The sequence below is a fragment of the Dryas octopetala genome, chromosome 8, assembly GCF_963921425.1.
Source record: "Dryas octopetala chromosome 8, drDryOcto1.1, whole genome shotgun sequence".
In the NCBI taxonomy this organism is placed as follows: domain Eukaryota; kingdom Viridiplantae; phylum Streptophyta; class Magnoliopsida; order Rosales; family Rosaceae; genus Dryas; species Dryas octopetala.
In genome coordinates, this window is record NC_141373.1 from 20,856,404 (window position 1) to 20,884,091 (window position 27,688).

The following is a 27,688-nucleotide window of genomic DNA, read 5'->3' on the forward strand; positions in this document are numbered from 1 at the left end:
GAATGGAATCATACTGTCAGAGACATATGACTGCACTCCTTTAAAATGGAAGGATTTAAATGAAGTTTTTGCTCAATGTAAGCTAAGTGTAATTGAACCTGAAAACTATATTGAGGCTGCAAAAGACCATGCATGGCAAAAGGCAATGGATGATGAAATTGCCATGATTGAAAAGAATCAGACTTGGGAGTTGACAGACAGACCAAGTAATAAACCTATTGTAGGAGTGAAGTGGATATTCAAAACAAAACTCAACCCGGATAGGACTATACAGAAGCACAAAGCAAGGCTTGTGGCTAAAGGCTACACACAGAAGCCAGGGGTTGATTTCAATGAAACTTTTGCTCCTGTAGCACGGTTGGACACAATCAGAACTCTGATTGCATTGGCAGCCAAGAGAGGATGGAAATTGTACCAACTCGATGTTAAATTAGCTTTTCTAAATGGTGTTCTTGAGGAAGAGGTTTATGTGGATCAACCAAATGGTTTTGTTGTCGAGGGAGCTGAACACAAGGTGTACAGATTGAGAAAGGCATTATATGGCCTTAAACAAGCTCTAAGAGCTTGGTATGGAAACATTGATGCTCATTTGCAGCAGTGTGGGTTTGAAAGGAGTCCAAGTGAGGCTACTCTCTATGTCAAAAAGGATCTATTCTCTTGATTTTGTGCACGCGATGAGACTAGGATCCTTACTCAATCGCAACCCTCCTCCAATGTATATATGTATACATAGATTACATCTATTTTCATGGGGATTAAAAGACTAATTCAATATTTAAAGATAAGAGAATGAGCCCGGATGAGTCATGACCATGAGCATGCCAAACAACTTTAATTCACTCAATACTTAAAATTCAAGAAATTAAAAGAAAAGAAAGCATGTGATTGGAAGATAAATCACTCAGACACTAAAGAAACAAACAAACTCAGTTCGTGAACCATGGAAGCCTCTGCAAGGCCTCCATATTGTTCAGCTCAAAAGCCTGCCTCTCCATTACCATCTGCCTCTCCATTGCTGCCTGCCTCTCCATTTTTATCTGCCTCTCCATTGCAACCTCCCTCTCCATTGCTTCCTGCACACTGTTCTCTCCAATACTCCTCGGCACTCCATGATCTGCTGCTCTTGTAGAAGCCCCTGCTGGTGCTACATGGACTTGGTTTTTTTTTTCTGAGCCTCCTCCTTGAGAGTTGACATCTTGCTATGGATCTCCTTCAGGTTCTTGTCAATCACCCACCCGAGATCTCTCAAATCAATCTTGCTCAATCCCTGCAGGGACTTTCCGGTCAGACTTTGGAACATGGTAAGGATCATCTCTTTTTCGCGGTTCTCCTTTCTCTCTTTCTTCAATTGGCCATTACCCTTCTCCAGCCGATGCCACAGGAAACTCTCCTGGTTCATCATTTTCTTCGACTGCTCCATTTCCGGCATAATATTGAATTGAGCAAGAACATGTTGGACTCCCAAAGGGGAAGGCCAAACCGCAGGCTCAAAATCATATGGACTATAAATAATAACACATGCTTGAATTCCACAAAGAATGCTAAGTTCCTCTACCTTCTTCATGAGACCCTTCTTCCTTTTGTTGAATGTTTGTCTTCTTTTTGAGTCGTTAGTGATGTAGCTCAGCTTAACCTTCTTTCTAGCCATGGCCCGGCACTTTGGAATCAAGAAAATGCAATCGAGAGGGAAGATGGAATTATATGTCTTAGTGGCTTCGCTGAACCTGAACATCCTATATATATACACACACACACAGAAATGCAGTAGTAGGGTATACCTAATGAATACTAGAAGATTACGCCAGGATGGAAATTAAAGACTGCTGACAAATATTATGCAAATGCTAGATTTACTACAGCTTTCATACCATATGTATACTATCTCTAACAGAGGTGAGGGCCTGAGGCCCATCTTTATTAGAGATGTGGTACACATGTGAAACAAAAAATGTGATACAAATACTTCCATATTTGATGATTATGGTGTTAATGCCTAATAATTCTTTTTGATTTTATCTAAGAATTGGACATTATCTGATATGATTGGCCATTAAAAAAAAAATCAAGGTCTAAAGTAGTCTAGGTGGTGAGTGGATTGAAAAAAAGGGTTACATTTAGGTTAAGTTATTAGTTCGGGAAATGGGATTTTCACATAAATGGTAATTATAAGTGAGTTATTTTGATGATAATATGAAATCTAGGGTAGGGACAAAGTTGCAATATGATTTAGAGATTTTCTTAATCTGAATTGGTTGGATGTTGTGTGATCTTTTTTACATTGGACTATTTTTTTTTTTTTTTTGACTGAGATGTTATCCATGGGAATGCTTGTCCATTATCCACCATTGGTTCTATCTAGACGCTTATCTGTTAATTTTCATTCATACAGGCATTAATGCATATATTTTTCTTTTTGCACACCCCCACTATCTTATTTTGTGAAATTACTTAATTGACACAAAGAGAAATTACCTTAAAGGACCACCCACATCATTTGAAAACAAAAAAAAAAAAAAACCTCTCCTTACACACTCCAAACCCAACACTCCTAAACCGCAACTACACACCCCACCCTCAACCTCACCTCAAACCACAACCAAAACACACCCCACCCGTGACCCCACCTTCATCCCAAAATTGTCGACACCCACCTCCTGCCATCAACCCACCTTCATCGCCGCCTATGCATCCTCTCCCCACCATAGCCATTGGAAGTTGGAGGCATGCCCTAACCTAAAATTTTTGGATTTGAATGTAAATCTAATGCTTTCTTATCTAATTTCAATTGGTTAATCAGTCCTAATACCTTTTTCGTCTGTTTGCGATGATTTGAAGTGAAGTTTTTTAGAGTGCAAGAATGAATTTTCTGTTTACTCATTTTCGGATTCGCATATCGTTCGGCACTAGTCTGCTGAACATTTCGGTTTCATTTGGTAGTAAGCTGTCGAATCTTTCAGTTTCGTTCAGTAATAAGCTGCCGAACGAAACTGAAAAGTTCGACAGCTTACTACCGAACGAAACCGAAATACTTGGTAGACCAATGCCGAACGACCTGCGAAACCCTATAACTCAAACTCGAAATTTCAATCTTGAAACCCAAAAAATCTGCACTCCAAATTATCTCAAACAGAAAAAAATAAGTCTTGGGATGGATTAACTAATTTAAATTTGATAAAAAAACCTAGATTTGCATATGAATTAAAATAATTTAGCTTAAGGCATAATTATGAGTTGACAACAATGACTATGGTGTTGTTGTAGTAAGGTGGTGAGACCACCAACGGCGGATTGACAGTAATTAGTTGACGACGACTTCGACGGTTGAGTTGACGGCGGTGGTGACGGCTCCGATGATGATGTTGGTATACAGGGGTGTGTTCTTGGCTAGGATTGGGTGGGCGTGAGGTTGGGGGTGGGAGTGTGTATTGTCTGAAAGGGTTGAGTAGGTGTGTATATATTGTTTAAATAGATTGGGTGGGGTATGTAAGAGAAATTTAGTAAGATTAATAAAATTGGGGGTATTTTGGTAATGAGAGGGGTGTATTAAAGAGAAATTTTACATTTTAAAAAATGATAGGCGGTGTGTAAGTGAAAAGTGTGTGCAAAATGAAAAAAAAGGGTATGCAAATAGAAAAAAAAATGGTGTGCAAATAGCAGCTCTCTTCTAAATTTATCCTCAGACATTTAAAAGTGACTGCTGCTACACGCCTACACACACATTTCTTCGGGGTTGGACCGCCAGCGACTGGCTGTAGAGGCAGGGGGTGGGTCGGTCCTTGGGGTTTAAATACTCTTTCTTTTTTGATTGTGTGATAAGGAGATTTTTAAATGTGTTTGGGTATTGAAAAAAATTAAAAAATTAAAAGCAATAGGGCACAAGCTGAGAAATTTGAGGATGTGAGAATACAAGTGGTCTTAAAATAATAAGAGTGGCATTATAGGAAAATTTTAGTGTCCCACTTTAAAGAGAAATTATTATGTATGACCGATATACTGGAACGTGGTATAACCAATTCACATGTTGTAATATGGGTATACATTATTAATATTATACCCTATAAGTATAAACTCATTTTCCACCCATATTATAACACATGAATGAATTACACCACATGACAGTATATTCATTATACTTAATAATTTTTTCACTTTGCACTGATAAAATAAAATTTTGAAATACTATGAGACTTAAATTTTCAAAAAGTTGTAATGTGAGGCATGTCGTCAAAAATTTTGGTTAATTTAAGTTCAATGCCACACCCATGAGGTGTGTGCCACTTTGCGCTCTAAATATAAAAAAAAATTATATTCTTTGGTACGTACTTGAGGATCAGGGCTTTTATGGTGTTTTATATGATGTTCAATGTGTCGAAACCTTTTAACAACATCAGGTTGCACAATATACACGCGTCTTACAACGTGCACTGAACTTTATTAATAACCTCTAATTTGTTATATATAGTGCATGTGTATGAATGTACGGTACCTGAAATCCTCACATGAACTAACTGATATCTAATATGATTCGGAATTATCACTGAACACTTACATATAGGAAAACATAAATAAAAAATGTACTTTTAACTTATAAAGTAATCTTAATAACTGAAATCTATATAATTAAAAGTAAATGATTCATATTTAATAAGTCTACTTTCAACTTCACTGCATCATTAACCTACTTAATGGTTCCTATGTAAAAAAAGGTTCACCTAAAACTTTACAAATGATAAAGAAGTCCTAAATTTGGAGGAGGTAAACTAAAAGGTTGACCGATCAGTGTGTTATACTGCTATTTGTATATATTTTTTAACCCCTTACCTAATAAGGTGATATATAGTAGCGTGTAAATTTGTCTCTGTTGAGCCTAGAATTTAGGATTTAGCTTTGAAATTTTGGGCTTTTGTGCCAAACGACCCTAGATCGATTGGCATACCTTTGTTATTATTATTTGTAATTGTCACTCGAAGTTATTATTAATTACTATCAAATAGTAGTAATGGTTGTTTATTGTAAACTGACTAATGGTAGGTCACAAAATTAGGGTGTATGTGACTCCATAAGCTTTAAGTTTTATATTTTATGTTGATTTATTTATTTTTTCACATGTTCATGTAACAAAAACACAACAATTATATTTATAAGTATCATTTCATGTGGTCTTTGGGTTGTCACTGAAAAAAAGTGACAATGGTTGTGATTGATGGACACTAACAACATTTTAGGACACTGATCCAAGGATTTTTCTCAAGTTCCTAGTAGAAGAGGGCTATGGAGTCAATATTCATGAGTCTCTTACTCATTTTTATTAGAAATAATTACTCTAAGATGCATGATAGTCATACCATTTACCCTATAATACACCTATTTTGAAAATGTAACAATAATCTTAAATTTTTAACAATTAAGTTAGTCACCTAACCTACTTGCCACGTACATTCAACACGGATTTCAGACTCCTGTGCCTTCCAGAACCATGGGTTTTCAAGCTTGTTGCGATCTTCTTCTCTCTTCTCCATTTCTCTTCGATGATTTCGCACAACGATTTTCTTTGATTTTGCAGATCGATCTTCTTCTCTCTTCTCAATTTCTCTTCGGTGATTTCGCACATCGATCTTCTTCAATTTTGCTGTTCGATCTTCTTCGATTCGTGAGTCAATCTTGTTCCTCATCAATTGTTGAGTTTTAAGGTATGTTTGGCTTTAAATTTATGATTAATTTCTGTTTCTATTATCGTTTTTTATTTTAATTGTTTCTTTTATTTCGATTTTGATTTCCAAATTTGTAGATTAATATTTACCCTTATTTCACGCTCAAATTTATAGTTGATTGCATTGAAATTGATTTTGTACATTTATTTTTGTTGTAGCTACAATTTCAGTTTGCAATTTCAGTTTCAATTTGATTTCCAAGTTTACAAATCAATACTTACCTCTATTTCATGTTCAGATGTGTAGTTGATTGCATTGTAATTAATCTCCATAATCGATTTTGCATATTTATTTTTGTTGTAGCTACAGTTTCAATTTGATTTCGATGTTTGATTTCCAATTTTGCATATTGATATTTGCCAACATTTCATGCTCCAATTTGTAGCTTATTACATTGAAATCAATATCTATAATTGATTTTGCATATATATTTTTGATGTAGCTACAGTTTCAGTTGTAGCTTCAAGTTCAATTTCATTTTTTGTTTCTGTTGTAATTTCAATTGTAGAAATTTTTAAATTTGATGTACTAATTTGAATATGAAGTCACAGGAATTCTTAAAATTCTTTGTTACCGTAATAGTTTCAGAAAAACTTTCTCTTATTTTGTGTTTTTTCGTCCTTTTATTGGTGTGCATATCTAATGCTTTTTTGGAAGGTGGTCCGAGCAAATGAAAAGGAAAATAAGGGTGGTTGTTAAATTTAAATCTTGTCAGTACCTTATAATTAAGGCACTTTTTTTATTATGGAGACTTAGAGTCCAGTCCATTTTATGAGTCTTTATTAGACTAAGACCGATGTCCGAAGTTAAAACCTGCAACTTTTACAAAGCTCACTATATACCCTAGGAGGGAAAATATGCTTTAAATCGGAGGACTGTATTATGAATTAAAATGATTTTCTTATGAATTAAAATGATTTTCTTATAAATTAAAAGGACTTTATTATGAATTAAAAAGATTTTCTTATAAATTAAAAGGACTTTATTATGAAAAGATTTTCTTATAAATTAAAATGTCTTTATTATGAATTAAAAATGATTTTTTTATAAATTTTAAAACACCTCCGATCTCTATCTATAAATTATTTTTCTAAAAGACTAAAGTCTAATTATCTCTTTTTATTATGACTAGAGAGAAGTGTTAGGCCTATAGAAGGATCGATTGTTTCATCGTCCAATAACTTCTTCTTTTTCCTTTTCTTTTTTAATGGAAAATTCTCCTTTTTCCCAAGAGCTACAATTCAATATTTTTTTAAAACTTATCTCCTATAATGCTGTCATTTTGAGGGAGCACACTTAAAAAGATGACTGCCCTCCTCTTCTTACTACACACCCATATTACTTTTGTTTCTATACAATTTCTCATTACACACCTTTAGATTTACAAATTATCCAAGATTAAAAAATAATAATAATAAAAAATAAAAAATAAAACCTAAACCCAAGCTACCCATCCAACCACCCGCCCTTGCCCCATCTACTCCACCGTAGGCCACCTCCTCTCTGTCTCTGTCTCTCTCTGTCTCTCTCTCTCTCTCTCTCCCTCCTTCACTTTCCTCTTTTTTTTTTTCCTTACCCACTCTCTCTCATTAAGTGCCCTCCGTGCCCGACTTAAGGGAGGTCGGTGACCATGATGTTAGCGTTTCCGCCCTCCCTTAAGTCTAGCAAGTAGGGGATTCGAAGGAAGAAGGTGGGTAAGGAAAAAAGAAAGAGAGGGAAAGAGAGAAAAAGAATGAGAAAGAGAAAGGTGGCAGGATGAGTGGGTTGAGATTTTTTTAATAATAATTGTCCTTCATGGTCATTTGATATTAGGTTAAAACCAGGGACGGATGCACATACAAGGTTGGGGGGTCGGGCGACCCCCCGGACGGCGGAGCAAGAAGGCTGCGACATCTGGACGGCGACACGGGCGACCCCCCAAAGAGAAGAACGACGACCCCCCAGGCTGAACGACGACCCCCCAAAGAAAAGCTTATCATCCTCCTGGGTGTGTGGCTGCAAGGACACATCCTCCTGTACCTTTTGGGATAACTTCCAATATTCCATTGCTCTTTCACATCCAGAGTCACAGTGTCACGTTTCTAATCTATGTAACTTCCTAAAACTCCTTCATAGCTTTGCATTCGAAACAGGATAAGATTTCAGAATTCCAACCACGAAAAATATTTCATTCAATGGTTCAGAATAGGTGGACTGATTACTGCTTGAGAAAAACATACCTATGACGTCCAGTAAGTATATTGACTGATTTAAGATCCATGCCTTAAATGCAGTGTTGCACATTGTTGGTGAGTTTCTCACCTCCACTCAAGAGGTCTTAACTCTTAACCAGCATCTCAGCCAGAGAGCTCAGGATTGATTTTCAATGATCTGCAAAGCTTCTCATACTTCTTATTACTACTCAACAAGCAGCAAAAAGGCGCCACAAAATACAAGTAGATATAAACCTACGTAACAGACTACCACCGGAGCCGGTCACCTGCCCGGTCCCCAAAAAATTTTGCCGCCGCTTCGCGGCGTCAAGCTCTACCTAACCATGACCCCCCAAGTTGAGGATCCTGGATCCGTCCCTGGTTAAAACAGTCATTTTATAAATTAAATGGGAGGAGTATGCAATGAAAAGGGAGTGTTCAAATAGCGGTCTTTCTTAAAAAAATTATTGCTTGGCTCCCATGCAGATCACTCGACCAATTTTTGAAAAAGGTTGAAACACAGCCAAATAAAAAATTAAGTTAAAACTCAATCTATTTCGCACGCGTGGGCCTGGACGCTGAAAACAAGCTATCGAGTGCTTGGTAGCTTGCTGAGAGATCGGAAGATGCAGATGCACCCTGCCACCAGATATGCACAGAGATCTCCTCTCCTTCTTCCTTCTCTCCTTCTCTCCTTTTCTCCTTCCTCCTTCCCAAGCCACCAGATCTGCACAGAGATCTCCTTATCTCTTTTCTCCTTCCTCCTTTCCCAGCCACCAAATTTGCACCCACCCATCGCCCGTGCCGCTCAGATATGCGCCCACCCACCGCTTGCGCTAGTCGGATTTGCGCCCAACTTAAATGCATAAAGTATTTATGTTGTGATTTTGTGATTGTTGTTGGAGATCACCTTGGAATGTATGTTGTATGCTCGGATCTGCGCCCACTTTAGATTTGCGCGCACCTTGGAGTGTATGTTGAAGGCATTTCTGCGCTCACTTGTGATTGTATGTTGTATGCTCGGATTTGCGCCCACTTTATATCCCAATCAAGTCAAATATTTATCTATACTAATAGTGTTAGATAATTATGTTGTGATTTTGTGATTGTTGTTGGAGATCTTGTTGGTGGTAAAATCTTGTGATAAATGTGATTATCATAAGATTTTTTCATTATCTAATTAGATTTTCATTAGTAAAATCTTGTTGTTGGTGGTAAATGTTGTGTTAGATAATCAAATTTTCTTCTAATAATTATGTGTTAATTTAAGATCTTGTTGGATTTGTTGTTGTTTAATGGAGATCTTGTTTTGCTTTTGTTTTTTCACGATTAATTAATTTGGATTTTGATCCCACATTTACCAGAAAGTTGCAGCAGATCTTTATTCAATCCAGATCTTGTGCTCAGATCTTAATTCAATCCAGACACAAATCAACCATGTGTCTGGCGACCACAAATTCAACAACATGTGTCTGGCGACTACAAATTCCACAACATTTGTTTGGCGACCACAAAATCTACAACAATCAGATATGAGTTTCTCCTTAAATTCCACAACAATTAGATTTGAGTTTCTTCAACAATTTGATGTGGTTGTCGGTGTTCATGGTGCAGATCTGGGTTTAGAGATGACTTTCTCCCTCTCTCCCTTCTTCCCCCTTCAAAACCAGATTTGGATTCAATAGAGATTCAATTCTAAATCTGGATTCATTGTATAGATGGAGTAATGAGGTAATGGATTCAATGGATTAGTTCAAGCTTCTTGTTTGGGTTGTCGCTCTCCATGACTGCTGCAAGAAGAAGATGGAAGAGGATTTGGCAGCTGCAAGAACAAGGTTGAGGAGCTGGTGGAATTTTTTGTGGATTATATGGTAGACTGTGGCGACTAGAAATTCCACACAAGGAATATTTTGGTCTCAAAAAAAGTGAAAGGATTAGAAAAGTAAGTGTTTGAGAATTTGGTCAAAATAACTTAAGTTTGATGAAAAGATATTATTTAATTAAATTACCCAAACTAAGCTATAAGCCTATAATCACTGTGGATGCAGTGGTTTTTTTTTTTTGATAAAAAGTCACTAGGGTCCTATTGTGTTTGGAGAAAAACCACTGTCATGCCACATCACACTCAACAATGGACTTTGCTACTGTAGCAAAATGTAAAAACCCACTGTATAATGTGTCAATGGCTAAGTTTGGTCTGGGTCCCACGCTTTTTTCCGAAGGCCCTTGTCTCACAATGCATTGTCAATCGGCAAGTCTTGTCGCCCTCAATGCTTAACATTGATATCTGGTTTTGCATAGCCACACCTAGGGTTGCCCATTGGTTTGGTATTTACCGAATCGACCGACTACCGATCGAAATTTTTTGGTTTGGTAAATCGATTTTAACAAGCCGAAAATCGAAAATCCGAAACTAAAAAATTACCGAAAAAGTTGGTTTGGTTTTGGTAAAAACCGAAAGAAGTTGGTAAACCGACAGATTACCGAAAATTATGACCGAAAGCAACCGAATCGATTATTACCGAAAAAATCGAAATATATACCGAAAAATCCGAAACAATTACCGAAATTTAGTTATATATATTTATATGTAATATTATTACATTAATAATTTAATATGGTTAGTATATGGTTATATATATTTATATGTATTATTATTACATTAATATGCTTAGTATATAGTTTATAGTTTATAATTTATATAGTATATAGTTTATAATACCATATAGTTTATATAAATATATAGTTTATAACTTTACTAACTTTATATAGTATATAATTTATAACTCTATATAGTATATAGTACAAAGTATAAACTACTTATATAATAATGTTTTAATATATAATTTTAGTTATACTTATACCCTATATAAAAAAATTACTAATTAGTATATAGTTTTAGACTTTTAGTTATAACTTATAGTTTTAGACACTTTACCTTATATATTATATATTCTCTATAGTCTATACACTTTATCTTATATCCTAAACTTAAAACTTAAAAGTTAAATACACTAAACTCTATTAATATCCTATACACTATAATTAAAACTTAAAACTTAAAACTTAAAACCCAATTAAGCATACAATTTTAATTTCTAAACACTAAACTCTATACACTAAGTCTATTATTATTTATTAATTACTCTATAATGTTATATATACCTAACATTGTATATGTATATAATATATAGTTATATATATAAAGTTATAAACTAATTATTGCTTAGTAGTTACTATAATTTGATAGTATTTAGTTTATAATACTATAAGACTATAGTTTATATAATTAATAGTATATAATATAGTATATAGTCTATAATACTATAAGACTATAATTTATATATTTGATAGTATATAGTTTATATAATTTATAGTATATAGTTTATAATACTATAAGACTATAGTTTATATATTTGATAGTATATACTACATAGTTTATAATACTATAATTTATATATGTAACATATATAACATATAACATATAGTATTATAGTCTTATATTAGAGTTTAGTATTATGGTATTATAGTCTTATACTATAGTTTATATTAGGGTTTAGGATATTTTTAATTATTTATTTATATAGAAATGTATTACATAAATTAAAACAACTAAAAAACCCCAATCGAAACCCCAATCGAAACCCCAAACAAAACCTCAATCGAAACCCCAATTACCCAAACCCCAATCTTTGTTTTCTTTCCTTTCTTTTTTTTTGCGCCCACCCACCCCTATTCCCCCCCCCCCCGTGACTCTCTCTTCCTCACTTTCTTAGTTTTTCTTTTCATTTTTTTTTTCTTCTTCTCTCTCTTCCCTCTCCTTGCGCCAATCACGTACCTTCTTCGATGAGAACTCTCTCGTCCAGTGGTCGATGGCGACAAGACTAGTCCCAAAAGCTTCCTCTCTCCCTCCTCTCTCTTCGCATGAGCGTTGATTGCCTAAAATCCAGCCGAAAACCCAGAACCCGAACCCATAATCCGGCACTGTTGCAGGCGTTGACTTCCCTTCCAGGCGGCGTCGAGGCTTCCCACCACCCAAGTCTTCTTCCTCTCGACGTCCTGAGCACGATGGTGTGCTCGGATTCTCCATCCGATCAACCATGGCGGCGGATCGAAGCCAGAGATGTCGGAGGCTCCCTCTCTCTTTCTCTCTCTCTGCCTCTCTCAGACTCTCACTCTTCCATCTCTCATCTCTCTAACCCTCGATCTACCCCATAGTCCTCACCTAACTCAGTCGCCGATTTGGAATTGCAGGTAAATCTTGTTTTGATTAATGGTTTTCTGTTGTCTACTTGTGTAGATTTGGCACTGCAGGACTGATTGTATTTTGTGATGAATACCGAAAATAACGAAAAATGCCGAAAATCGAAGGATCCAAAAAATACCGAATACCGAAAAAATCAATTCGGAAATCGGCATCAAAATTGAATTACCGAAAGTTTTGGTAATCGAATCGGTAAGGCCATTTACCGATTCGATCCGACCGATGGGCAGCCCTAGCCACACCAAAGTGCAGTGGCATTTGCTTATATAAATGATCTGTTTCTTATTCCACCCACGTGGGATCCATTTTTATGTTTTTGAAATTTATAACCATTTTTCTTCAATTGTCTTGCTATGTGAAACCCAAATAATCATATATGAAACACTATGTTTGATCCTTATTTACTGGGTAGATGGTTGTAAGTGGCAAAGCTTGGGGATTATATGGTTGAATCCATCTCAAATTCACCTACACAAAATCAAAACTAACTGTAGAAATTCGCCTACACAAAATCAAAACTAACTGTAGGATGATTGATGTATCCAGAAGATGGATGAATAGCATCAATTGGTATGCAATCTTTAGTCCATAATCACTATAAAGATTATAAAAAGCCAAAAAAAAAAAATCAAAGACTATCAAGAAAATCCCAAAGCGTAACCATAGAATACCTAATTTTGAAGAGAAATAGAAAACAATAGTCTACCTTAAAATTGTAGACAGAGGGAGAGATGAGTTATAAGGAATACCTGGGTTCTTACTTCTTAAGCTCCTGGAGAGTGGAAAAACTCCACTGAAAAGCAAGACAAGCAAAAGAGAACTACGCGCGCTGTTGAAAGAAAAGAAAAATAATATATATGATGTAATTGTAAATTGTTTAAATTAGTAAGGATATTATAGGAATTCTAAAAGATTCATTAAACCAAGGAACCAGTTTCGCACTGCTTATTTTGAAAGTGAGTTTTGAAAGCTGCCTCTTAGCAGCTTATTGAAATCTCTACCAATGACTTGAATTTTCCTAAAAAGCTGATATTTATTTTTTTACCAAACGGGCCTGTTGAATAGCTAAATATTGTCACCTTGATTGATATGAATTAAAGTTGCTCAACCAAGGCCTCATTTGTTGTGCTAATTTCTTTGTTTACCAAATTATGCATTTGGTGAACTAGTTTAAGGTCTCATATTAAATACAGACTATACAGTGAAGATTAATGTACAAAGTTTCGTTCATTTGTTGTTGGTTTGGATTGTACTAATGTTAACAATATTCAGGATAATTCCCTTGTCTTCCCTTTTTTCCATTCAGACTGGCTCAACTCCGACTCCCCCCAACCTTGTCCATATTCAGGACACATAAAAACAAAGTGAGACAAGTCACTAGTGATTCCAGCCTAAAGTTACTGGTGCAGTGAGTGTTGCATGCACTTCTGTATTCTAAATCAGTAAAAGTTTCCCTTTTCAAAGATCCCTTAAGAGTACCTTTTGATAGTTACAAAAAATTTCTCACTTGTCATTTTGATAGTTACTGTTTTGTTTGATACTGTGATTTTTGTATAATTGCGTACTCTTCTCATTAATCACAAAGGTATTTATACAAGTACAAGTTACATAAAGCTCGAGCCTCAAGTAATTATGTACATATAAAACTATATATAATTGGTCTAGACCCAAATATAAATATCATCTAACACCCCTTCTCCACAAACTTGGCAGTCCTAGACGGACGAGTTTGGATCGTAACAACAAATAACGTTGGTTGAAAAGAGCTTTGAATTTGGCAGATTTTTTTTAATAAAATTATATAATAAAATTGTTAATAAAACAATTTATTGCCTTTTAGATCAATTTAGCATAATCCATTTTCTTTCTTGTGAGCCCTAGCTATCAACGTGCTGCTCCTTCTTGAAAGTTTATTTGGCTTAGGTCTCCACTAATTTCTCTTTTTTCAACTTTCTTCCATCATCTATCTATTTTTTGTTAAAAAGAACTTGTGGCTCCTTATTCTTAACAACTACTTTTGATTTATTAAACTATTTTTATATTTGTAGTTGTACACAACCAGACATCAAGCCAATATATTTTCTATAAAATATATGGCACACATTAATTATAACTAATATACAATACATATTAAATTGATGACAACGTTTAATATAGGATAATTGATAATAATGAACAAAAGTAGGCCAATTAGACAAATGTAATGAACGTGGAGAATGAATGAAGCAGACCCAGTCAACCACGGTGTGGGTTGTATGCTTGTAGTCTTGTATATATCATATATAACTATATAAGCCCCTACCTTAGGTTGGGTTGAAATTGACTTTATTTTATTCCACATCCAAAAGGACCAAAACACCAAATGCTCAAAGAAGAGAATTCAACGCCAAATGCCGACTTCAGCCGTTTTCACACGGACCACCTTCATGTGGGCCCAGTCGCCACTTCCAAAACGCGTTCACGGTTCAGATCATTTCGCAATCAAGAAAAGTCAAAATAGAAATAGAAACTCTGAAAAAACAAAGCAAATTTATAAACTCAGAGAAACAAAATTAAAGAGAAAAAAAAAATTACCAATATAATAAAAACAGTGACTTTTTTTGTTCTAATCTTGATTTAATTTACTTATGCATTTAAATGCAAGGAAGGACTGTTCCCTATGAAAAAGATTTTTTTTTTAATTTTTTATAACACTACAGGATTCATATGTAAGTCATAAACTTAATGCCTTTTTTAAAGTACTATATACAATTAATTGACTATGTGATGAATGAGATTGTTAATAAATGTGGTTCAAATAATATTATTTTGTGAAATTATGGTACATAAAATCTTATTTCTTACTAGTGAATAATGAAATGGTGTACATAACATTGTTTGAACATAACCAAATGCTTATATATTATTTTTTTGGGATCTGATTAAATTTCTTATTACCATGAATGATGTACGTCTTCCCTTTAGTAACAAGGAATTTTTCTTTTGTCTTCAAATAGAATATAGATATACTCTATAAATTTGTGTGCTAAATTAGTTTTGTTTAACAAATAAATTTAAAAATGTGATAGTATTTAATTTATTTAATTATTGACTCGTTTTGCATATTATTTATTTTTTAATAAGTAAGATATTGACATGTGTTCTTAACATTATTTGTGGCTAAACTTAATTAATAAATTTGGTAACTCTAGTCTGGCTAATATGAAGGATAAAATATGACGGTATTGATTTTACAATCGTGTTAAATTCAACATGTTGTCTCTTATATTTTGTCCCTCATATTAATCATACTCTTTTAGTAACTCTAGTTTGTTGTAAAATAATAAACCATAAAATAAATACAATCTATTTATTATCTTAATTATTTAAAAAAATTGTGATATAGATATATTCAACAATAAAACAAAATAATAATATAGATTGTTTAGAAAAAACGAATTTCTCCATGGTAAAATACAACATTCCAGTTCTAGAAAATTAATCAAATTCCAATTTCGTTGCTGCAGTAAACTATTCATACTTTTGTCTTAGTAATCTCATTTTTGCTTCTTTCTAAATCTTGTTACATTAGTGTGAGATACTGTTCATATTAATACTTTTATGATTTATAAATTAATTTCTAATTTTTTATTTTTGATTAATCAACTATTGTTCGTGACATTTGAATTTATGAGCTTTTTATATGATAAAGAGAAGCGGGTAGCATCTAATAGATTAAATAATCATTGATGTTAATTTCCAACTTTTGGGTGAGCCTTTAAAAGTTCAACTGTATTTTCAAATTAATATTTCAAAACAAAAATTTAAAATGACAGAAAAGTATTTCATTCAAAATGGCCTTTTTTTTTTTCTGAATTTCTGTACATTAATTGAAATTAGAATTATTTTCTGTTCTAAGTGACCAGCCTTTAGAGCAAAATGTTAACTATTGAAAAAGAAATTTACCCATGGCCAAAAAAACAGAAAGAAATTTACCAAAAAACAAATGGAAAAGAAATTTCTTTATCCTTTTTCAACTTTTTATTATTTTTCTACATCCTTCTTTTTATAAAAAAGAAAGGGTTAAATACATTTTTGGTCCACGAACTTTGGGCGGTTTCTCAATTTGGTCCACAAATTTTAAAACGTGACAAAAATAACCCCAAATTATCTAATTTTTGTCAATTCAGGATTTTCCGTCCAAATATCTAACGGAAGCTAACGTGGCCGTTAAACGCTGACGTGGCGCACTGAATGTGCGCCACGTGTCACCTCTTTTATTTATTTTCGGATTTTTTCTATTTTTCTATTTTTATAAACTTTAAAAATTAATTAAAAATAGCTCCGGACTTATAAAAATACACGGAAAATTCCTACAACCTCGTCTTAACTAGTACTAATTTATTCTGGGGCCAAATTACCAATTTGCCCTCTGAGAGTTTCTAGAAAATTTGGGAAGTCCAAATTTATTTTATAGAGGAAAATTTATTTTCCTCTAAGACCTAGAGGTCTTTTGGGTAGAAAGTGTTCACGAGAAATGTAGTGTTAGTTTTTAGAAGACCAAAGGTGCAAACCTCGTATTTTTTTGGAGCTCGGGAGATTATTCTATGAATTTCTAAAGAGTTTAGAGTATTTTAATTTTTTAGAAATAAATTTGGACTTCCCAAATTTTCTGGAAAGTCTTAGAGGGTAAATTGGTAATTTGGCCCCATAATAAATTAGTACTAGTCAAGACGAGGTCGTAGAAATTTTCCGTGTATTTTTATGAATCCGGAGTTATTTTTAATTAATTTTTAAAGTTTATAAAAATAGAAAAATAGAAAAAATCTGAAAATAAAATAAAAGATGTGACACGTGGTGCACATTCAGTGCGCCACGTCAGCGTTTAATGGCCACGTTAGCTTCCGTTAGATATTTGGACGGAAAATCCTAAATTGACACAAATTGGATAATTCAGGGTTATTTTTGTCACATTTTAAAATTGATGGACCAAATTGAAAAATCGCTCAAAATTCGTGGATCAAAAATGTATTTAACCCAAAAAGAAATAAAAGTCCAAGTTTATTTCTAATTTCTAAACAGCAAAAGCTGACGCAAAGAAACATTAGCACCAAACAAGCAAGCTAACCCCGGACAAGAAAGAAAAGCGAGAATAATAAATTATCTTTCTTTCTCTCTCTCTCTGTCTCTGTCTCTCTCTCTCTCCCCTCAAATACTCAAAATTTGCATTGCCTGGGCTTCGATTCTCTCTTGATACTGGGTTCTCACAGGTAGCCTCTTCTTTTTCCCTGAGATCCTGACCAATCTTCAAAGATTCATCGTTCTGATCGCATTCTCTACGTTTTGACCGTTTTGTTAAACCGGGGGTTTTAAGGTTGTGTGTGGGTCTATCAGGTGTATGGCATATGACCATTATCTGGCTAATTCAAGTTTTAATTTTCAATTGTAGTTACTGATAGTTCTTGGGTTTTGTTTTTTCTGTTCAATTTTTGTGGGATTTTATTTTGGAGTTGATTTTAAAGTGTGTTTGGTGGTAATTGTACTTTTTGATGATGATCTGATTGCTAATTCTATTGATTTGGGGTGTATACTTTTATGGGGTTCTTGCTGATGAGCAGATATATGAATTTGTTCAAACCCCTTTTGTTTATTGATTTTGGAATTTCAATATATCTGGATTAAATTCAAAGTAGAAAATCTAGTTGGGTTGGTTTCATTTTAATAATAGGTTATTCCTTTTACATTATTTTCTTATTTGAATTCTCATAGAATGGATGTTATATTTTTGAATTGTGATTTTCATAAGTTTTATCTTGATGGGTTCATAAACTAATTACAGCGTTATAGGAATGAAAGACAAATGATTACTGATAACCAGCTAATTAGTGATCGGTGTCTTATTATCTCCTGTGCATTAATTAGGTTGTCTTGCATTCATCAATTTTAGGACTGTAAATAATTGAACTTGTGTTTGGTTATCTTAGGAAACTTTAAGGATAGAGGACTTGAGTGAAGGGGCATTTGGACATCAAAAATGGCTGGTAATGCAGTGGCCTGTGCCGAGAGGGCAACAAGTGATATGCTGATTGGTCCAGACTGGGCAATAAACATTGAATTATGCGATATTATCAATATGGAGCCTGGGTATCAATACTTTGATTTCCTACATTTCTCTTGCTATTTTTATTTTTTATTTTTTATTTTTTTAATATCTTGCAGTGAATTTTGTATATTGGTCTATCTTAAAATTGTTGAGCACTTATTTTTAAATTTATGCGATGGAGTACTTGTTGGTTGTTTGAGACCTATGCAAATTTTTATTTTTGTACTTTGTTGTTTTTTATAAATTACTTTGGATTCCAATTCAAATTTAAATTCCAATGTATAAAATCAGATCATATTCAGATCTTGCCAAATGCTCACCCATTTTGACTTGTTAACTTTTCTACTTTGAGTGCTTTTAGTTCCATGATACAGATACCCCTTTTCTTTATGCCTGATTCTCTTTTGCATCTTTGTGATGATGTTTTCATGAATTTAACAACGTACTAGCAAGTATTTGGGGTAAATTGGAAACTTAATCAAAAGGAGGCACTTCTTTTTCACTAGATTCTATTAGCATCCTGGTGGATCGGGTTCTTTAGGCATTTTGAACATCTCTTAGCTGAACTATGTGGAAGACTGTTTTTTTTTTTTAATAATTAATTTTATAGATAAATTATAGATTTTATAAATCATGATTATGTTGCCCAAATAATTCCTTACCCATTTTATTATTCATAATGCAAGTATATTGACTTTGCCACTGAATTGGATTGAAATTTGCAGGCAAGCCAAAGATGCCTTGAAGATACTCAAGAAGCGCCTGGGCAATAAAAATCCTAAAATACAACTTCTGGCCCTTTTTGTTAGTATTATTTCTTTTTATTTACAGACTTTCTTGATATGTATTGTGTTCTTATACATTTATTTCTCTTCATAAATTTTGCAAGAACAAAATATTATTTTCCTTTAATTTAATGTTTCATGACCTAAACATTCTGGTGGCCTTCCCATGCCATAAGTTTGCTATCTATGATAGCTCAGTTGTGGTCCCATAGTTACCTTGCTATGTCATCAACAAAAAAGCAGCCATTTCTGAATAATGATTTTTTTTTCCTCTATTACCTATTGGAATATTTGATCCAGGCATTGGAGACTGTCAGCAAAAATTGTGGTGAGCATGTTTTTCAGCAGATCGTTGAGCGTGATATCTTGCATGAAATGGTCAAAATAGTAAAGAAGAAGGTCCTAAATTTTTCTCCTGACCATTTTTTTTTTGTCCTTTTTACTTGTTGCTTCCTCCCCCCTTTTTTGATTTGTGCATCGATAGGATACTAATTTATTTTCTGCTTTGTTATTCTAATTCGATTCTGCAGCCAGACTTGAATGTTAGGGAAAAGATACTAATTTTGATTGATACATGGCAAGAAGCATTTGGGGGGCCAAGGGGACGATATCCTCAATACTATGCAGCATATAATGAACTGAGGGTAATTGGTTTGTCACATATTTGTTAAGCTTATGTTTGTATTATGGCAGCATTTCTAATTTTCCTTTTTGTCCAACTCCATTCTTCCTCTGTAAAGTAGCATGTAGTGGCATGGTTTGGAGAAGTTTTACTTATGTGGTCAGCATCTGTAGAAGTAGCATAACTATTATAATGTTAACAGCCTAAGCCCTTATCAAATTTAGTCTGTACTTTGTATACTGCATATGTACTTCAGCTGTGTCCCTTGGCACTATATTAATAATTTTTTTAACCAACAGAAGGAAGTGTTCCAGCCGCTTGACATTTATCCTCTTTTAATTTTGCCTCATATTTTTCGATCATCTGGGAAAGAATGTGTATAGAGAGAAACTTTTTGGGTTCAAATGGAATCATCTTTGTAGTTATATATTTATGAGATCACCCGTTCGACCCTGCTTGGCCCACTGGTCCAATCACTGACTCTTTACCTTGCCATTTTTCTGGGTTGCTTAATGTATCATATTCTTAAACATTGCTGTTCACATTAAGACCTAATCAAATTAGACTTGCCTTTCTATGATTAACGAGTATCAAACTTGTCCAGCTCAAGTGCCTTTAAGTTTTGATGGGTGGGGGTAAATTGTGTTGTGCGAACAATGAAATTATCAGAAAATTTATGGAGGAGAAAAAGTTGTCTACTTATGTCACTATGTATGTGATTTAGATCATTGGTTTTCAATTTTGGTTGGTTTTGTTGTTGTTGCTGCTGTTTGTGCAGTGTGTGATATATATATATGTATATATATATATATAGAGAGAGAGAGAGAGAGAGAGAGAGAGAGAGAGAGAGAAATAATTTATCCTTAATACTTTACTAATGACTTTAATTCAGTTCAAATTAACATTTCCTTCTGTTTGGCTAATGGAAATTTTAATTGGGAAGGGTAGTATGGGAAGAGAGTAGGCTAAATGAATTTATACATCAGGTTTTGTTATGGGTGCTGGATGGGACTGCCTTATTTTGCACTGAACAGGATTTCGATTAGTCTGGATTGATAGAGTAGCGTCTGCGTTTGGTGTAGAATGGATTGGACTAGTGGCCAATTAAATGGTAATAATCCAGCTATTGGGATAAGTTGACCCATGTGTCTGTACTTGAGATTATTATCCCATGTTATGATGGACTACTCTCCAATTTAATTGTAATAGTCTAGCCATTTTTTTGGCCACTGAACGTGGGTCTTGGACTATTGGCCAATTTAATTGTAATAGTTCAGTCCTGCATCCCAAATGAGGCATGAGTCTCTAATATTCTCACAAATGTCAGGTCTTGATGGTTAAATGTAAGTTAGGGTTGTTCCAGCTACCCGTCGTTAGCCTTAGGTGTCTGCCACAGCTTGAACACTCGGTTTTCCTGTTGGAAAACTATAATAATTCACATGTTTTATACAACTTTGTTTTCTTTCATTGTTAAATCAGAATGGATTTTTGTATCATGAACTTTGGGGTTATTTTAAACTCATATTTCTGTTGAGTTTGCTCTTCAATGTTTTGAAAAATGATAAAGTTTATATGTTAATTATTTTCTTCGTATTTCGCTTCTTTTCCTCCCTAATTCTCTTAATTGATAATTTACAGTCTGCTGGAGTTGAATTTCCACCACGACAAGAGAACAGTGTACCAATCTTTACTCCGCCCCAGACCCAGCCAATAGTTTCCCCTGAAGTATTTGATGATGCTGCTATTCAGGCTTCTCTGCAGTCTGATGCTTCCGGCCTTAGGTACTAGCTGAACAATCTTGTTCCCTTTGGAAAAATACACTTTTCAGGCCTTTCAGTTTAATATTTACCTGTTACAAAGATTTTTCTTGCTTTCGTTTTACATGTGTGTTGACCACGATACCAAACATGCATGTTGATTGAATAGGAGAGATGATTAAAAATTTCCTAGTATTAGACCAGTCAATCTGGCTTGTTGCTCTACATATATTTTCTACTTCATACATATAATCACAGTTACCAAAAGAAAAAAATTATGCATCAATATCATTACAATTTTATCTGAATGTGTGTGTTGTGAACTCTATCAACCATACCTTGTTTTGCTTTATAGTATGCCCATACAAGCAGCTCTGCAGATGCAGTTGTATTATCATCAGAAAAGAGATTTTCTCCACTCTTCTATACCTTGAAGTCCTAAGAGATCAAAGGGGAAATCTGTATTATGAGTGTGATTGCCTCCATGAGCATTATTCTTGGGAACTTAACATCAATAGATTTAGTTTGTAAAGGATCGTAATGATTTATCATTGGACCATGTTTTGTTTATTAAATGTAAACTACACAAGTGAATGACTGTTATTATAATAGTTATGTTTTTTTAAATTAGTCAATTATTCGACAATTTTCCCCTGCCAATAGGCATATCTTTCCATACTTCTTATAATCAAATTCCCGTCTGTCCTAGGCCTTCTCTCATGAAAGATTTCAGTCTGCATTGAGTTTTCACTGTTACAGCACTGGTTCAGCTGCTGCTTGTGCTTGTCTGTAACTTGTTGTAGGTCTTGAACCATAATTATAATTTATAGAAGATTTATTTTTCTTGATTGAATTTGTGCTAATTCTGTTTGAACTCCATCTAACCAGTAACCACTAAACAAAAATGCTGTACATCTACAAATACAGCACCATAATCATCACCTTAACAACCATGCTGCCATCACATGTATTGCACTGATACCTGCATGAGTCCTAGTATCACAGCCTCCAGACCCTATTACCTCCTTTATGGTCACCACTGCTTCAATACTGTTGCATGTGTATAGCTACATTCTGATGGTATGGTTTTTAGTATGTATGCATTTTTTCTGTTGTACACAGCCATGGATTAGTGGTTTATTATATGTGCAATTCTGTGATGGGTATTGCTTTCCGGGAATGACTGACCGAAGAAAGAAAAGGAACTGGCAGTGATAGTTTGCTGCCAATTGGCCAGCAAAAAAACTATGATACGACCCATTGAACATGCTTTCTTGCTAAAGAGAATCGGCCATCACCTCAAAGAAATAAATGATCCATATTTAAATCTTTCTCTACTTGATTGAGAACCTATTTAGAATTCAGTACTCTCTGTCTTGTGTATGAGAAAAATGCTCTAACTCTATTTGAAGCTTATTGCATGATTGATTTCTTTTATTACTATTATTATATCATGCGTAGAGAACTACATGGCTGAAGCTGGTGTTCCAGTTTGAAGTGGCATGTAAGAAAATTCAAAAATAGACTTCAAAGCGTTTCTTTTCTTCTCTTTATATAGTTATGCCATCATTCCCACATAATTACCTTGAGTGTGAAAAATCCTCATAATTCAAACCACAATATTTGATATTGTAACAGATGCTATATTTTTTTTGTTATTTCTTTTACTTCTGTTTTAATTGGTCCGTGAATTATTAGTGAATATGTGATATATCCTTCCCGATTGGAATTGTCTATAATCAGCTTGCCAGAGATTCAAAATGCTCGAGGAGTTGCAGATGTGTTGATGGAAATGCTTAATGCCTTGGATCCTAAGAATCCGGAGGTAATATATCCTCTAACTGTCTTTAAGTTTTCATTACTTTTTTGTCTAAAAGGTGTTAGAAGGTATTCTAATTTAAATAGTGCATAACATATTGTTTAGAGGTGAAGCATTTTATGTTTGTTATTTTTGTGTGCATGGAGTAATCTGGGGGTGAAAGTTTTGATATGGTACTGTTACCACAGTAAAATTCAAAAGGTTGTAGGTGACCGGTTGTGGAGAATATCTATCATCCATTGTTAATAGTTTCCTTTACATATGTACTTGTGTCTGAATTGTTTGAAACTAGTTGTCTAGACTAGAGGTGAAGGATGCTAGTGATCTCTCTCGCTGGGTGTGAATTACTTTGATTGTGAACTTCTTGAGGTGGTTAATTACTTGAAACTTTGTACTTTTAAGGGCTGTAGCTGTGCTTGTACATATTTTCTTCCTTCTTACTGCTACTAAAAATCAGTAAGTCTGCCAATTTATGTGTCATCTTTGGGCTTTTACAATAGTCAATTCTGAATATTGTGGCAGGGTCTGAAGGAAGAAGTGATTATTGACCTTGTTGATCAGTGCCATTCATACCAAAAGCGTGTGATGCTTCTTGTGAATAACACTGTGTAAGTGATTGATCTAGAATATATTGATTTTTGCTCGTAGATTTGATGCTGTTGACAGTTGTGGTTGTTTTCTTTCAGAGATGAGGAGCTTCTATGTCAGGGATTGGCACTGAATGATAATCTGCAGCGAGTACTTTGTCGGCATGATGACCTTGTGAAAGGAACCACAGTAGGAGTAAGAGGACCAGAATCTTCAGTTGTGCCACTTGTGAATGTGAACCATGAGGATGATGAGTCAGAGGATGAATTTGCCCAACTAGCTCACAGGTAATCAATCATTAGAGGACCTCTTCTGAGTTGTATAGTATTATTATTGCTTCATTCCCCACCCGTTTTTGTTTCCACTAATTGGCCTCTATGAGTATGGTGTATAATTGGGGCTGTTTAACTCTTCACTGCATTTAGTTTTGATTCTGTGTTAAAAGTATGAAGATTGCAAAGTTCTGTTTATTTATTTATTTTCTCATTTTCCTTTATGAAAATTGTGATGAAATGCATTATTTGCAGGTCATCAAGAGATAATTCACAGGGACAGGGCCAGAAATCAGCCAATGCCAAGACTGAACCTTTGCGACTCAGCCCACTTCTTCCTCCTCCACCCTCTCCAAAAAGGCCAATCGCCACAGGTGCTGGCATGATTGATTATCTCAGTGGTGATGCCTACAAATCTGAAGGATCTGCTGCAAGATCAGAATCCACATCATTTTCAGTTCCAGTTCATTCCAGCACAAATTCTGCCTCACGATTGACTCCACTATCGCCCTCACACCCTTCTTCCCAAAACACAACTCCATCACCTCTTTTCAGCGGAAAGCCTATATATGATGAACCGGCTCCCAGAAGCAAATCTGTGGATGGGCTGCCTCCAGCTCCTTGGGATCAGTCTCCTGGCAGTGCTCAGTCGGCTGGTAGTGCTCAGTCGGCTGGCAGTGCTCAATCTCCTGTAAGCCTTCCACCTCCACCATCCAGGTATAATCAGAGACAACAATTTTTTGAGCAACAAGGCTTTCCAGGTAGTGGATCCAGTCCATCTTATGACAGCTTAGCGGGACAGACTCAGAATCTCTCTCTTAACTCGTCGTCCTCCCCAACAAAACAAGTAAAACAGGAAGATGCCCTTTTCAAGGATCTCGTTGATTTTGCAAAAGCTAAGTCGTCTTCATCTTCAAACCCCAATAGGTCATTTTGAGTTGTGCTTTCTGCATAGCAGTCAGTCCAGCTTCTGGGCATTGTTCCTCACATACATCTGATCATGAGATTACTTGTTGCTAAATAAATATTGGTAGGGACTTTCTGGGTTTTGGTTTGTGCATCCTGTTTAGCCAGTATATTTTTGAGATGACCTGCGCATTGCATATAATTTAATATATTGATGTTATTGTTTCGTTTTTTGATCTCAGTTTATCTTTTAAACGGTTGCCATTCTTCTTTTGTTTATGCTTTTCTTTCTTTCATAGTATCAATTCATTTTAACACACACCCACACATATTTATGTACGTGTGTATTACCAAATTCTGCCCTGCTACAGATCGTCACATTTATGGCTTATATAACCGACCATAGAAACAAGAAGCTTAAAATTCTAGATTAGGGGCTAGAATTTGACAATTTTGGAGTGCAAGCTGAATTGAGTATCTGAACTTTTATTTTGTCAATTTGTCAGTTAACGAATACAAGGGTAATTAAGTCTTTTTAAAATGCTTACGGAAACAAGGAAATATATAGAAAGAGGGCTGGTATATACACAGCTTTTTTTCTCTACACACCCTTTACTTTTATACACCCTATTTCACTTTTTAATTTTTTAAATCTCTCGACACACCCCCAAATATTACCAAAATCTCACATATACAAAAAAAAAAAAAAAAAAAAACAACCTAATAGAACCCTAAACCCAACCCACCCCACCCCCTCCACACAAAACCACTGCACTCGTTGGAGGTGGCCGGATTCGTCGCTGGAGGTGGTTGGATTCATTGCCGGCTCATTCTTCCTCCCCCCTCTCTGTTTCTCTTCCCTCTCTGTTTCGCAGGATCCTTGCCGGTCAACATTCAAGGGTTATAATTGTAACTGCTTGACATACGGTAACTGTCTCTGGACATTGTTCCTCACATACTTCAGATCATGAGATTGCATGTTACTAAATAAATATTGGTAGTAGCCAAAAAAAATAAAAATAAATATTGGTAGGAAGCTTTTGGGTTTTGGCTGGTGTATGTTGTTTAGGAAGTACATATATTTTGAGAAGACTTGCATTACTGTATATAATTTAATATATTGACGAACCTTATTGTTCTGTTTTTGTTTTATCTAAGTTCATAGTTTATGTTTTGAAAGATGTGTCTGTCTGTCTCTTTTCTTTTTTCTTTCTTCCTTCTATAATATTTCTCACCATTTTGCATTTTGATACACGAATAGATTTGTACATATCACCAAAATTTGTCCTACTAGACGATTGTCACATTAATGAGTTATAGAGAAACAGTATTTCCCTCATGCAAATCTGAGTCACGAGGTCGGATTTGGATATTATATGACTATACATGATGCTTCATTTTATGCCAGAACGTCCCTATTCATGATGCCTATCTTATACCAGAACATCTCATATATGACGATACATGGTGTCGTACTAACTCAATACCAATAAGTTTTCATGCATGAAGACATTAATTCTCATACACATGAATATCATGTATAGTTGTATAGATGAATAGTATCGGAATGCGAAGGCAAAAATTTTCGTATAGAGAAACGTTTGATACGTACTCTGATATGTACGTAATGTAATCATACTCTAAATTTGAACCATTGATTATATAATTTCTTGTTCGAATGCATAGTGCATCTTCTCTGACAACATTGAGAAACTTTTGTACTTTGCGAAAGATGGGTTTGGTGAGGTATCATGTGATGGTATCTATGTCCTTTACAATCAAATTTTGTTTAGAATTATAATAGCTCGTTTGTTAAGGAGAATTAGGCTGTACTTGACTAGAATTGAGTATACTAAGTGGGGTGTATTGTATATGAATTTTAAAAGACTTTTGTGGAGTTTAAAAGTCATGTGGTATTCAATTAAGACTTTTAGAAAAGTCCGTAAAAATCTAGGGTTTTTTTTCATATTTAGTACCTGAACTTTGACCATTGTCTTAATGTGGTACCTAAACTTTTATTTGTACCAATTGAGTACCTAAACTTTTATTTTGTGTCTAATATGTACCAAAATGAATTTCTATTAAAATTATCAACAAAAGTTAGGGGCAATATAGTCACTTCAAAAAATTTATTTTTTAATTTTAATTTTTAATTTTTTTTGTTTGTTGTGTGTTTTTTTTTTAATAATTTTAAACATATAAAGAAAATAATTAAAATATACTTTGACTATATTGCCCCTAATTTTTATTGACAATTTTAACAAAAATTCATTTTGGTACCTATTAGGCACAAAATAAAAGTTTAGGTACTCAATTGGGACAAATAAAAGTTTAGGTACCACATTAAAACAAGGGTCAAAGTTTAGGTACTAAATATGAAATAAACCCAAAAATCTATATGTATTCAATTAAGAATTTTAAGGAGTCTATAAAAGTCATGTGCTATTTAATTAAGACTTTTAAAAAGTCTGTAAAAATCTGTGTATTTAAAAAGTCATTGAGTTTTATGGAATTCATTTAATGATGGATTTTAATAGACTTTGAAAAACTTTTATGTGTATTTCAAAGTCATTATAAATCCGACCTCTCCCCTGCGGATTTCTAAGGATTTCTATAAACTCTATAGAACTTTGTGAAAATCTGTAAATTCTGTAAAAATCTGTCACTTAAAAAAAGTCTACAAAAGTCTT

At 34.3% G+C, this 27,688-nt stretch overlaps 2 protein-coding genes across 3 annotated transcripts; one reads left to right on the top strand and one right to left on the bottom strand.

Moving 5' to 3' along the window:
- Positions 1–1,144: 1,144 nt before the first annotated feature.
- LOC147277941 (agamous-like MADS-box protein AGL80) lies at positions 1,145–1,648 on the bottom strand. The gene has a single exon (XM_086255766.1). The coding sequence runs from the start codon at positions 1,646–1,648 to the stop codon at positions 1,145–1,147; it is 504 nt and encodes a 167-aa protein (XP_086111892.1).
- A 15,620-nt stretch (positions 1,649–17,268) lies between these two features.
- LOC147277942 (TOM1-like protein 3) lies at positions 17,269–25,239 on the top strand. 2 transcript variants are annotated; one of them, XM_086254310.1, is made up of 10 exons: positions 17,269–17,416; positions 18,131–18,290; positions 18,975–19,053; positions 19,335–19,433; positions 19,565–19,678; positions 21,295–21,437; positions 23,157–23,238; positions 23,755–23,840; positions 23,919–24,107; positions 24,348–25,239. In XM_086254310.1, the coding sequence occupies exons 2-10, from the start codon at positions 18,181–18,183 to the stop codon at positions 25,027–25,029; spliced, it is 1,584 nt and encodes a 527-aa protein (XP_086110436.1). In that variant the 5' UTR covers positions 17,269–17,416; positions 18,131–18,180; the 3' UTR covers positions 25,030–25,239. The 2 variants fall into 2 exon arrangements, with proteins under 2 accessions (XP_086110436.1, XP_086110438.1); XM_086254312.1 differs by having other exon boundaries at positions 17,378–17,520.
- The last annotated feature ends 2,449 nt before the right edge of the window (positions 25,240–27,688 follow it).

Excerpts from the sequence above, each read along its gene's own strand:
- LOC147277941 (XM_086255766.1), bottom strand. The coding sequence starts at position 1,648 with ATGGCTAGAAAGAAGGTTAAGCTGAGCTACATCACTAACGACTCAAAA.
- LOC147277942 (XM_086254310.1), top strand. The coding sequence starts at position 18,181 with ATGGCTGGTAATGCAGTGGCCTGTGCCGAGAGGGCAACAAGTGATATG. Across the intron at positions 23,239-23,754 it reads TGGATCCTAAGAATCCGGAG|GGTCTGAAGGAAGAAGTGAT; the intron begins GTAATATATCCT and ends ATATTGTGGCAG. Across the intron at positions 24,108-24,347 it reads TTTGCCCAACTAGCTCACAG|GTCATCAAGAGATAATTCAC; the intron begins GTAATCAATCAT and ends CATTATTTGCAG.